The sequence below is a fragment of the Amblyraja radiata genome, chromosome 2, assembly GCF_010909765.2.
Source record: "Amblyraja radiata isolate CabotCenter1 chromosome 2, sAmbRad1.1.pri, whole genome shotgun sequence".
Lineage (NCBI taxonomy): Eukaryota > Metazoa > Chordata > Chondrichthyes > Rajiformes > Rajidae > Amblyraja > Amblyraja radiata.
The window spans coordinates 87,288,884-87,302,715 of record NC_045957.1 but is presented as its reverse complement, the minus strand read 5'-3'; the positions used below and the strand labels follow the sequence as shown (position 1 = coordinate 87,302,715).

At 40.9% G+C, this 13,832-nt stretch overlaps 1 protein-coding gene across 11 annotated transcripts in view; it reads left to right on the top strand.

Moving 5' to 3' along the window:
* The window catches only part of cobl (cordon-bleu WH2 repeat protein), a 255,373-nt gene that overhangs the window by 221,546 nt on the left and 19,995 nt on the right, over nucleotides 1–13,832 (top strand). For all 11 annotated transcript variants that reach the window (XM_033050042.1, XM_033050014.1, XM_033050048.1 and 8 more), the window contains 3 exons: nucleotides 2,539–2,645; nucleotides 4,367–6,381; nucleotides 6,475–6,594. In XM_033050042.1, coding sequence (XP_032905933.1) covers nucleotides 2,539–2,645; nucleotides 4,367–6,381; nucleotides 6,475–6,594 — 2,242 coding nt within the window. The remainder of the gene's footprint in view (nucleotides 1–2,538; nucleotides 2,646–4,366; nucleotides 6,382–6,474; nucleotides 6,595–13,832) is intronic.

Sequence of the window (13,832 nt, the reverse complement as noted above, 5' to 3'; positions counted from 1 at the left end):
TTGCACGATATTTTGACTTTTCAGAATGCGTTTCAAAATGCACTGTGGTTGTCCATTCCTAAACTCGTAAATATTTCAACAATTATTCTGCTTTTCACTCATTGTAGTCTAATTTTGATGTGCAGCATTTTAAGTAGCCATGGAATAACAAGGGAAAGAGTTGTGGGCTGAATTGTGGAAAATTGATGATGCAGGAGGAGGCTATTTGGCCCTGTCCCAGCTAAGAGAGAGCTACCCAGCTTCATCCACATTTTAGCACTTGATACAGAGCTCTGAAGATGACAGCTTATCAATGACACACACATCAATTCACATAAAACTGCAAAGTCGAATGTTCTCTGGGTTTTGGTTATATAATAGTTAAATGCAACTGTGTCCAAAAACTTTTTTTAATTGTTATTGTGCTTTTACCCAAGCATGTCTGGCCATAATAGATAAGCAAGCTTTTCTAAACTGGCACAACAGGTCCAGTTTCAAAACAATTCATGTATCCTCCAAGTTCCCATTGTAGTTGTAAGCTAAAAAAATTGTATTTGGTGTTGCATATTTTGTTCTAATCAGATAGGTAATTTACTGCCTGAGAAAATTGTCTCCCCGCTCATGGAATGTGCTATTAACTTCCCGTGTGGTCCCGGTAGTTCCTTTTGGGAGGGGGAAGCCAGTTCCCAGCACAGCACAATGTATTATTGGCCACTCCCAGCATAGTTGGTTGACTATGCTGTCAAGGTAGCTTTGACAACTGGTGACAGCTTATGTACACTGGCTCACTGACTGTTCAAGCTGCCTTTAAAATGAAGATATATTCAAAATCTTTTGGGAACTTCACAAATATCTCTCTTTCACATTCACTCCTTCCTGATTTCCTGGATTCCTTTTTAAGGGGTAGGAAGGATTTGCAGATATTGGTTTAAACCAAAGATAGACACCAAGTGCTGGAGTAACTCAGCAGGTCAGGCAGCATCTCTGGAGAATAGGTGACGTTTCAGGTTGGGACCCTTCTTCAGACATGAAGAAAAGGCTGAAGTCTGAGTCTGAAGAAGGGTCTCAATGCGAAACATTACCTTTTCTCCTTAGATGCTGCCTGACCCACTGAGTTACTCCAGCTTTTTGTGTCTCTTCATTTTAGTGTGTTGTGCCAGATTTAATGTGGTGCAAACTCAGTCAGCAAATTTCCCAGTCCTGGAGATGAGAACATTGTGGAAGTTTGTTATGCAGCAGAGTGGCGCCCCTGTAGAGCTGTTGCCTTACAGCGCCAGAGACCTGGGGTTGACCCTGACTATGGGTGCTGTCTGTATGGAGTTTGTATGTTCTCTCTGTGACTATGTGGGTTTTCTCCGGTTTTTGCCGGTTTCCTCCCACATTCCAAAAATGTACAGATTTGCAGGTTAATTGGCTTTGATAGATTTGCCCTGGTGTGTAAGATAGTGTTGGTATACAGGATGATCGCTGGTCGGCATGGACTTGGTGGGCCGAAGGGCCTGTTTCCACGCTGTGTCTCTAAAGTCTTCTTGCATCCGTGGACAGACACTACGAGGAACTTAAGAATATGTACACCAGCATCAGCAGTTCTTGATATTACAAAACCGAACTGGCTGCTGGATATGAAGTTGGATGTACTGGCATTTGTCCACTGTGCTATCTTTAATGAAGTCTGGAACATGATGATGTTTGCTGGTGGTTTGCTCCGGGATAATAGCTGAAGTGAGGGTATAATTCAGACCACAGTTTTTTGTTACACACCATGCCAATGGAGAAAATGTGAAATATTGTTTCAAACCACAGGTTATAGAATCTACCTCCATTATATGGGGGAGTAGCATTCCCAGAAAACAGACAGTATTGCGATTTTTCCTGAAGCAAAGCTGTGTCAACTCTAATTCTGCCAAGTCGAAAATAATTGTGTTGATTTATTTACTTTCACACAAATTGCGTGAAAATTAGTTTTATTCCATATCTCAAATTTTGTTCGTGATTTGTGAATTCTGTAAGAATTTACATTGTACAAATTTAAGCAAAGTCAGATTTTAGCGAAATTGTATTGTTGCTGACGTCTATTTGTTTTGGAGCAAATAGTTACTCCACCTGTTAGATGTTAACTTTAAACAAAAGGAGAAATTATTGCCTAACTGAACTGAAATTTTATTGTTATAATTTATTAAATATTACTACTTTTCTTCAATACGTATACTACGCCTGCATAAGCTATCTGTTAAAAAGGACATTACAACATACTGCTCTAGTCATTGTTGCATATTGTTGTAATGTGCCAGATGTATAAAGTGTACAGAATATATTGGTTCTGTTTGCTGGTATATCAGATAAATTAATACCAAACTGGATTTAAGTAAACAAGGGCATATTTTAAATTCCAATAAAAGGATTAGGCTCGTCTAAATCTTGGAAATAATAAAGATTTTGAAATGCTCAAATCCTGAATTAAAGAAGGTTATTGTATTTGAATAAATATTACCATATTATTGTGAAACATTTGTACAGATGATATAGTTGCATTTAATCCATTGAACCTGTGTAACTTAGATTTGAAACTGCCTCGCATGCTGAATCTAACTGGAAAGAGGAAGGTAAAGTCTCCATTGCAGCCCAGGTGAATCTGTCATTGGCCGAACTGGACGCAGAACTGCCAGGTCAGAATTGCTTCATTCAGTATTTCAGAGCTTTGAAAATTTTTTTAGTAAAAATACTTACATAATTTCATATTTAATATATTTGGCTTATTTTTGATCAATGCAACTAAAATCCAATTATAGTAGATTTTTTGAATAAAAACTGCATCTGGGCCAATACTTCCATTTTCAAGATGTATTTTGGTGTACATCAACATGATGGAGCACAGCATTAATGCTATAAGGCTTCAGGGCTCTCCTGGTGTTGTGACTTCTGTTATTAGGCTTCAGGGCACTCTAAGAGTAGTAACTTGTACAAGTGTCACTGATAAATATTGTAAGAGGAGTGTGAGCCAGTCCCCTTAAGTTAGGGATTTAAAATCAACCACTTGATATCCAAGACTCATTTGATTAGTGCTGGAAGAAACATAAGGAAAAGGAATCCATAACCCGAGGAGGTTCATAAATATTTGTGGTTAGAGGGTAATTTTCCGGTCAAGCCAAAGATGTTGACTGAAATTGTTGCTGAGATTTCCTTGCAAATGACATACTGCCCACTGAGGTGACTGAGCATATGCAGTGATGTCAATTGGCAAACACCACTCATTTGATATCATTTTACAAGCACCAGAGGTCCAAGAAAGTGCAGAAACAGGTCACAGCCACAGGGTTGATGTCTGCTTTGGCCTTCCTCCAGGTAGATATCACTGTTTTCTGACCCCCCCCCCCCCCCCCCCCCCCCCCCACCAATCCCCCCAATACAATGAACTCACACCATCCTGCAATCTCAATTCCTGTACCTCTAATTTCACCACTGACTGCTCCAATTTTTCTCTGATCTCCTCCTCCCATCCCTAGAATAATCTTATGTCCAATTTTCTCCCTTAGTCCCGCCACCTTTCCCCACAATTCACTCTCTGACACATCCACCATTCCCAGCCATCCTTTTCTGCAGTACTGTTTAGCTCTCGCAACTTGATTTTCACTTTTACCTCCTCCTCCAAGATCTTCTCCCCAGCTTATTTCCTCCATCATCTCAACTCTCCATGTCATTCCACTACATTTAGAGTACCACTCTTACCTAGCCTGTGGCTGTTCAGTGGAATGCACAGCCTTTTCTTCCATTCCCAACCCCACAAGGCAGCTGATGTTGTTTCCTCTCGTCACCACTCGACTAACAGTCCAATTCGTATTGTGATGCTCACCAAAAAAAATAGTTGCTTCCCTGATTATGCTGCCCAACCATTTTGCCTTAAAGCAATCAAGACTTCCCCACCCAACTCACCAATACTAAACCTGACCTTGAAGATCCTACACCCTAAACTGAAAGTCTGATGCTATTTTCCATGTGTCTTAGCCATAGAATGTTGCAGAAAATAAGCACAGGTCTGCGGCACGTTGCCAAACTACTGTGCCTTTTGATGCACAAAGTAGCTTGTAGATCTGTCAATTTTGCTAAAATATGAGAAAGTTCTGAAAAAATATATACTACTAGTTTAGTGTGAATTTTACAGCACCCGTTAGGTAATTCTAAATCCTCCTTCCCTTCCTCCCTCCCTCCCGCCTGTAATGCTCTAGATTAACTGGATTTGTACCAAATCTCTTTCAACAAAATCAGTGAAATTTGAGATGACTAGGCGGTAGAGGGGTGAGTGTTCTTAAAATAATCCGTGTAATCTTTTTGTGTGCAACCAAAAGGTTTTATTTAAACATGTACCGATTTCTAAATATTTATTTGGCAGCAATGCAAGAAGAATTGGCCTCCAAAAAGTCTTCTACATTGTCTGAAAGAACAGTTGATGAGCAGGAAACTGTGCCAGTGACAATCATTGATGAAGTACCATGGACTTGCCAAGAGAAAGTCGAAGAGGTATTACTGAAAGAAGTTCCAAAACCTTCAAAAGTAAAAGGATTAGCTATTACAGACAGGAATGGAGGAACAAACTCAAAAGTTACAACTGGAATTTGCATAACCAATATTTATGAGCGGTCCCCATCTTATATGTCATCCAGCACATCCCATCCTTCAAATGTTGTTGACTGCATTGATGTGTCAAGAGAGCCTATTAAAAAAACACAGGAACATTTGAAAACAGAGGTTGTTCAAGATGAGATGAAGCCTGGAGAAAGCAAATTAAAAATGACTTTCCCAGCAACTGAACTGGCATGTGATATGCAGATTAGAGGGAATGTTGGGAAAAACATGCGCAGCGCTGCACCTGCAAAGATTGACACAGTAGTATTGGAAGAGAGAAACTGCCAATCAAAACATGGGAGGCAAGTTGAGAGGTATTCAGCAACAACTCATATTCGAGAACACATACATACATCAGACAGACGGCTAATCACTGCCAACAAAATTACTAATGACTGTGTTCCAAAAGTAGGTATGAGAACATTCACAGTTATTCCACTAAAGCCAACGGTAAAACCTCAGCAAAGAGAACACTTGTCACGAGACACATTTGCTATCAAGATTGATGATCAAGGCAATTTAATGCATGCAAAGAGCAATGAAAGAATAAGTAAAGAGACTGCATCAAAGAGTTTAGCCACTGACAAAGAATCACTTGTAGGGAGGGCAAAGGCATTTTGGAATGTGAAAAGTACAGATAAGAATAACCTGCAGTATGCCAATACAGCTAAAATTGGGACGATAAATAAATCAGAATGCACAGCTGCTAAGTTGCAGCAGCAAGGGCCAGAAAAACAGTCAACAATTCTATTCCCCACATCCATTGCAGTTACTGCACAGGTTGCAGCTGCAAGTACCAAAGGTAAAAACTATTCGCAATCCACTGAGGAGAAACCATTTGTGGCAGATGTGCCGTCGAATGTTAAAATGACAAGCATGCCTGTAAATAGTCAGCCCAAAATAAATAATTTTATCAGGCCCTACAGAAGAAGCTCAAGCCAAGATGTTGCCTCAGCAATTTGCCGTTACACAGGACTACAAGCAACAAAAACTGAAGCTAGGAATAAATCTTTTGGTCAGTTTAGAAATGGATTTGAGAGAAGATCTGATGACACAAATAAATTTAGTTCTGTTGAGGAGAAATCTTCTCCCAAATCTTCAAAGATGAGAAGCCCACTGAACACAGAGTTTGCACATAATTCCAGCTGTAACACAGAAGATGTTACAAAAGTGCTGAATAAATTAAATGTTTTGCCACAAGAAAGCATTGATACTGATGATGTTCTAAATCAGAACTGCTTAATTAAAAATGCATCAGATCAAACAAATGCCTTTAACAAAATTACTTTCCAGAAACAACCATCCCAGATAATATTAAAGGAATCAATTTCCACAAATGAGCAAATCAGCACTGCAAAGAGTTTAATTCCACAAAGTACCTTCCAATCAGCATCTGTGAAAGGTGTGATCTCCAGTTCTCCAAATGATCAAATAGTTGACATGACCAAAACGTTTACATTCACTCCATATTCTTCATTTTCAGTCTCTGTTAAAACTCATTCTACTGAAGCAAGACAGAGTGACTGCATTTCAGATAACATTTCTGCCTTAAATCTGCCAACAACCTCTGTTGCTAGAACTGAAATAGCATCAACTGAGGAATCAGAAAATTCACAGTCCTTTAACTTAAATCGTTTTAATATCAAACCCAATTCCAGCATATTTGGCCCTGTCAAGAAATTCAAGCCCATCATTCCGAAGCCTGTCCCGAAAGACGAATGCAGACACAGCACCTTGATGAAAGCTATCCAGTCAGGAGAAAACAAAGAACGACTTAGAAAGGTATAAAACATTTGATTGTTTAATTTTGATTTTCTAATGATGAATCCAGTTGTTTCAATGTGTCATATCTGATGAATGTTCTCTTTTTGCTAGACTTCTGATAAAATGATGGATAGTAACATGAGGCAATCGTCAATTATTGCAATAGAGAATGAACACTCTGCACTCTTGGCATCAATAAGAGCACACAGTGGTCTTTCAAAACTGACAAAGGTAAATATAATGTGCTCAATATTTTTCTTATCAATTTAGGAAAACATCATGAATGCTTGGTGTGTCTCTGGGTATTGGAAGAGCATTTGGATGCACATTCTTCCCTCCCTAGATCTGACAGAAGTGTTGAGTATCCTGCAATTTGATTAGCAGTACCCTGTCAAGTGGTGGCTGTCCTTCAACTTGCAAAGTAGTTAATATGTAATCAGAGCCCTAGTGTCACTTTTCTGATTCTGTAAACCAAAACTGTTTTCGAGCAAGATACATTAGTGGTGTAAAAGTGCCTTCCATAATGTTTAGGACAAAGACCCGTCATTTATTTATTTGCCTCTGTACACCACAAGTTGAGATTTGTAATAGAAAAAAATCACATGTGGTTAAAGTGCGCTTGTCAGATTTTATTAAAGGCCATTTTTGTACATTTTGGTTTCACCATGTAGAAATTATATCAGTGTTTATACATAGTCTCCCCATTTCAGGGCAACATAATGTTTGGGACACATGTTCCTTCGCTCCATAGATGCTGCTGCACCCGCTGAGTTTCTCCAGCATTTTTGTGTACCTATGGCTAGGTTACAGTTTGCCAAGAAGTACTGCCCAAGATCCAAAGCATACCACCTCATCTGTGAAACACGGTGGTGGGGGTGTTATGGCCTGGGCATGTATGGCTGCTGAAGGTACTGGCTCACTTATCTTCATTGATGATACAACTGCTGATGGTAGTAGCATAATGAATTCTGAAGTGTATAGACACATCCTATCTGCTCAAGTTCAATCAAATGCTTAAAAACTCATTGGTCTGTAGTTCATTCTACAGCAAGATAATGATCGCAAACATAGTGCTAAAGCAACAAAGGAGCTAAAAAATGGTCAATTCTTGAGTGGCCATCAATCACCCAATCTGAACCCAATTGAGCATGCCTTTAATATGCTGAAGACAAAACTGAAGGGGACTAGCCCCTAAAACAAGCATAAGCTAAAGACGGCTGCAATACAGGCCTGACATAGCATGACCATAGAAGACATCCAGCAACTGATGATGTCCATGAATCGCAGACTTCAAGCAGTCATTGCATGCAAAGGATATGCAACAAAAATACTAAACATTTCTACTTTCATTTACATGACACTTCTGTGTCCCAAACATTATGGTGCCCTGAAATGGGGGAGGGGGGAGACTATGTATAAACACTGCTGTAATTTCTACATGGTGAAACCAAAATGTACAAAAATGGCTTTTATTAAAATGACAATGTGCACTTTAGCCACATGTGATTTTTAAAATTATAAATCTCAAATTGTGGAGTGCAGAGGCAAATAAATAAATGATGGGTCTTTGTCCCAAACATTATGGACGGCACTGTAGGTGCATGAGAATGAGGAATATGGATGATGTGCAGGCAGATGAGAATAGTTTATTTTAGTATCATGATAGGCACAGGATTTGTGGGCCGAGGGGTCTGTTCATGTGCTGTACTATGTTCTATGTTTCTTTTTTGTAGATCCTGGTTAATCAAAGGATATAGGATTTTCAAATAATTATTTGTAGCTGAAAACCTTGTGAATAGGGTTTTGGGCAGTTTATTGAGAGAAATCACAATAATGTTACGAGTTATAAAAGGAGGAAACATGTTATAGAAACATAGAAACATAGAAATTAGGTGCAGGAGTAGGCCATTCGGCCCTTCGAGCCTACACCGCCATTCAATATGATCATGGCTGATCATCCAACTCAGTATCCCGTACCTGCCTTCTCTCCATACCCTCTGATCCCCTTAGCCACAAGGGCCACATCTAACTCCCTCTTAAATATAGCCAATGAACTGGCCTCGACTACCCTCTGTGGCAGAGAGTTCCAGAGATTCACCACTCTCTGTGTGAAAAAAGTTCTTCTCATCTCGGTTTTAAAGGATTTCCCCCTTATCCTTAAGCTGTGACCCCTTGTCCTGGACTTCCCCAACATCGGGAGCAATCTTCCTGCATCTAGCCTGTCCAACCCCTTAAGAATTTTATAAGTTTCTATAAGATCCCCTCTCAATCTCCTAAATTCTAGAGAGTATAAACCAAGTCTATCCAGTCTTTCTTCATAAGACAGTCCTGACATCCCAGGAATCAGTCTGGTGAACCTTCTCTGCACTCCCTCTAGGGCAATAATGTCCTTCCTCAGATTTGGAGACCAAAACTGTACGCAATACTCCAGGTGTGGTCTCACCAAGACCCTGTACAACTGCAGTAGAACCTCCCTGCTCCTATACTCAAATCCTTTTGCTATGAAAGCTAACATACCATTCGCTTTCTTCACTGCCTGCTGCACCTGCATGCCTACTTTCAATGACTGGTGTACCATGACACCCAGGTCTCGCTGCATCTCCCCTTTACCTAGTCGGCCACCAATTGGTAAACAAAAATACATAAGGTGACATAAAGATATTGTCCACAATTGGGTTGCACAAACAAGGATTATAAAACATGAAATGATATGTTGAAGGATGTAAATTCTCAAGGATAACCTGGAATTTCACCTGAATCATTCAGAATCCTATCATAGGTCCTTCTCTATGAATGGACATATCTTCACATATGAAAGGCAGGAACTTCAGCACTGACCCCTTCCTTGCTACAACATTAACGTGACAGATCAAATTAAGTGTTTACATTTTGAACTTGTTGACCCCATGAGTTTCAGAGTCAGTAATGAGAATTCTACCAGAGCTTATTTATATAAAATGTTGTTTATAATGAAAAATGATTGGGAGTGTTCAGAAGGATTTCCTGGTCATTCAGGTCTTAACAGTTAAGCTTCCTTTTGTTATGGTAACAGTTCTATGGGAAAATCAACGGGCAATAAAAACATGTTGCTGAGACGGCACAGAAAATTTATCAATATTTAACAAGAATAACGGGTTATGGTAATAGGTAAATACCGCGAGACTGAAAAACTGATGGGATTCTTTTTAGATAATTTAACTCAATTTTTCTTCGATTCAGGGAGGCGCACAAGGTGAAGAGAGTGGACAGGTGCTGCTTTTGTAATGTTGGGCAGGATGGCACATTCAGTCCAACCTGCCACACATATTTTTCTCATTCGGCTCTTGAGGTCACACTTTTTCACTCTGTAGGACTCAGCATGTGGTAGGTTTTGTTGCCAGCCCCCCAGTTGCACTGATGGCATTTTGATAGCTCATGGCTGTACTGGTAATTTGCTAAACATTCAGGACATGTTCCCAGGTACCTAAATATCAGAAAGCTGATTGCAAACTCCTGTCGTCCTCATGCTGTGTTAAGACCCTTCTCCACACTGGCCCTTTAACAGCAAAGGATTTACCATGCGATCTTGGCTCAGACATTTTTAGTTTAGTTTAGTTTAGAGACACGGCACAGAGACAGGGTCTTTGGCCCACCCACCAAGTCCGTGCTGACAAGGGATCCCCCGCACATTAAAGGACCTGTCCCGCTTGGGCGTTATTTGCACGTCATTTACACAACATCATTTACGCGTCACGACGCGCGTGTAACGCACGCATGGCGTGCATTACGCGCACATGGCGCGTGGTGAGACGTGGTGGTGTAGGCAGTGACGCGCAGTAGCGCGCGGCGCCCCAGGATTTCGGGATTCTCCGGCGCCACCTGCGTGACGTGCAAATGACGCCCAAGTGGGACGGGCCCTTAACACTTTTCAACACACACAAGGGGCAATATACAATTACTGGATTCCGGAGCTCCCAGAAAAACCAACGCAGGTCGCGGGGAGAATGTACAACTCCATAAAGACAGCACCCGTACTCAGGATCGAACCCGGGTATTTGGCGTGTAAGATAGCAACTTTACAGCTGTGGCACCATGCGGCCCACATGAGAAGGCATTTAGAGGTGTTGGAGTCGCCTTTGTGGGCTGGTACTGGCAAAGTCAAAGCTGGTGGCTGCTCAGCATGAAGATTAAAAGCTCAGAGGTGCATCCTGGCTGGTACATTAATTTGACCCATTGCTGGGGAATGGCAGCACCTGCTCTGTGTTGACGCCCCATTAGAGAGACTGTTGGACCCAGGCTGTTTGCCACCACCTGGCTCAATATGCCAGTCCCAGCAATGACCCACACTTGCTGTGCCACTCAGGATGCAGTCTCAACCCTGCAACAGCAGTAAATAGCCACATTGCTCATTAGAACATGTTAAAAACCGACCTTCACAATCAGCTATTCCAGAATGAATCCCTGGCGACGTTGCTGGTGGAGTACCAGATGGAAGTCAGGAATTGTGCAAGGTTCCTGCTGGCACAACTACACATAACATACAGCCCAAGCAGATTTTGCTTTGTAAAGAATATGGGGTTTGTATCTGTGAACACTCATAGTGGACGACCAAGACCGACCACAGTTACAATACACTGATATCTACAATGCCCTCCATAATGTTTGGGACACAGACATTTATTTATTTGCCTCTGTACTCCACAATTTGAGTTTTTTAATAGAAAAAATAATCACATGTGGTTAAACTGCACATTGTCAGATTTTAATAAAGGCCATTTTTACACATTTTGATTTCACCATGTAGAAATTACAGCAGTGTTTAGACATAGTCCCCCCCCATTTCAGGGCACCGTAATGTTTGGGACACAGAAATGTCATGTAAATGATAGTCATGTTTAGTATTTTGTTGCATATCCTTTGCATGCAATGACTGCTTGAAGTCTGCGATTCATGGACATCACCAGTTGCTGGGTGTCTTCTCTGGTGATGCTCTGCCAGGCCTGTATTGCAGCCATCTTTAGCTTATGCTTGTTTTGAGGGCTTCAGTTTTCTCTTCAGCCTATAAAAGGCATGCTCAATTGGGTTCAGATCGGGTGATTGACTTGGCCACTCAAGAATTGACAATTTCTTAGCTTTGAAAAAGTCCTTTGTTGCTTTAGCAGTATGTTTGGGATCATTGTCTTGCTGTAGAATGAACCGCCGGCCAATGAGTTTTGAGGCATTAGTTTGAACTTGGGCAGATAGGATGTGTCTACACACTTGAGAATTCATTATACTACTACCATCAGCAGTTGTATCATCAATGAAGATAAGTGAGCCAGTACCTTCAGCAGCCATACATGCCCAGGCCATAACACCCCCACCACCTCCTTTTATAACTCGTAACATTATTGTGATTTCTCTCAATAAACTGCCCAAAACCCTATTCACAAGGTTTTCAGCTACAAATAATTATTTGAAAATCCTATATCCTTTGATTAACCAGGATCTACAAAAAAAAAACATAGAACATAGTACAGCACATGAACAGACCCCTCGGCCCACAAATCCTGTGCCTATCATGATACTAAAATAAACTATTCTCATCTGCCTGCACATCATCCATATTCCTCATTCTCATGCACCTACAGTGCCGTCCATAATGTTTGGGACAAAGACCCATCATTTATTTATTTGCCTCTGCACTCCACAATTTGAGATCTATAATTTAAAAAATCACATGTGGCTAAAGTGCACATTGTCATTTTAATAAAGGCCATTTTTGTACATTTTGGTTTCACCATGTAGAAATTACAGCAGTGTTTATACATAGTATCCCCCCTCCCCCCATTTCAGGGCACCATAATGTTTGGGACACAGAAGTGTCATGTAAATGAAAGTAGAAATGTTTAGTATTTTGTTGCATATCCTTTGCATGCAATGACTGCTTGAAGTCTGCGATTCATGGACATCATCAGTTGCTGGATGTCTTCTATGGTCATGCTCTGTCAGGCCTGTATTGCAGCCGTCTTTAGCTTATGCTTGTTTTAGGGGCTAGTCCCCTTCAGTTTTGTCTTCAGCATATTAAAGGCATGCTCAATTGGGTTCAGATTGGGTGATTGATGGCCACTCAAGAATTGACCATTTTTTAGCTCCTTTGTTGCTTTAGCACTATGTTTGCGATCATTATCTTGCTGTAGAATGAACTACAGACCAATGAGTTTTTAAGCATTTGATTGAACTTGAGCAGATAGGATGTGTCTATACACTTCAGAATTCATTATGCTACTACCATCAGCAGTTGTATCATCAATGAAGATAAGTGAGCCAGTACCTTCAGCAGCCATACATGCCCAGGCCATAACACCCCCACACCGTGTTTCACAGATGAGGTGGTATGCTTTGGATCTTGGACAGTTCCTTCCCTCCTCCATACTTTGCTCTTGCCATCACTCTGATATAAGTTAATCTTATTCTCATCTGGCCACAAGACCTTTTTCCAGAACTGTGGTTGCTCTTTTAAGTACTTCTTGGCAAACTGTAGCCTGGTCATCCTATTTTTGCGACTAACCAGTGGTTTGCATTTTACAGTGTAGCCTCTGTAATTCTGTTCATGAAGTCTTCTGCGGATAGTGGTCATTGGCAATTCCACACCTGACTCCTGAAGAGTATTTCTGATCTGTCAGACAGGTGTTTGGGGATTTTTCTTTATTATAGAGAGAATTATTCTGTCATCAGCTGTGGAGGTCTTCCTTGGCCTGCCAGTCCCTTTGTGATTAGTAAGCTCACCAATGCTCGCTTTCTTCTTAATGATACATAGATACATAGAAAATTGGTGCAGGAGTAGGCCATTCGGCCCTTCGAGCCTGCACCGCCAAACAGATGTTCCAAACATGTTCAAAAAGGAACTGCAGATGCTGGAATATCGAAGGTACACAAAATTGCTGGGGAAACTCAGCGGGTGCAGCAGCATCTATGGAGCGAAGGAAATAGGCGACGTTTCGGGCCGAAACCCTTCTTCAAACAGTTGATTTTGGTAAGCCAAAGGTTTGGCTGATATCTCTAACAGTTTTTTTCTTGTTTCTTAGTCTCATAATAGGTTATTTGAACTTCATTGGTACAAATTTGGTCCTCATGTTGATAAACAGCAATAAAAGTTTCCAAAGGTAATGGAAAGACTGGAGGAAAGACTAGGTGCTGAGAGCTGCATTAAGGAGGCATTTAAACACACCTGAGCAATTACAAACACCTGTGAAGCCATGTGGTTTATGGTGCCCTAAAAACAGGAAGGCAGATTATTATCTAAATTGTGTCAAGTTGGGAAAAGGGAAAGTACAACGGGATCTGGGGGTCCATGTTCATCAGTCAATGAAAGTAAGCATGCAGGTACAGCAGGCAGTGAAGAAAGCGAATGGCCTTCATATCAAGAGGAGTTTAGTATAGGAGCAAAGATGTCCTTTTGCAGTTGTAAAGGGCCCAAGTGAGACTACACCTGGAGTATTGTGTGCAGT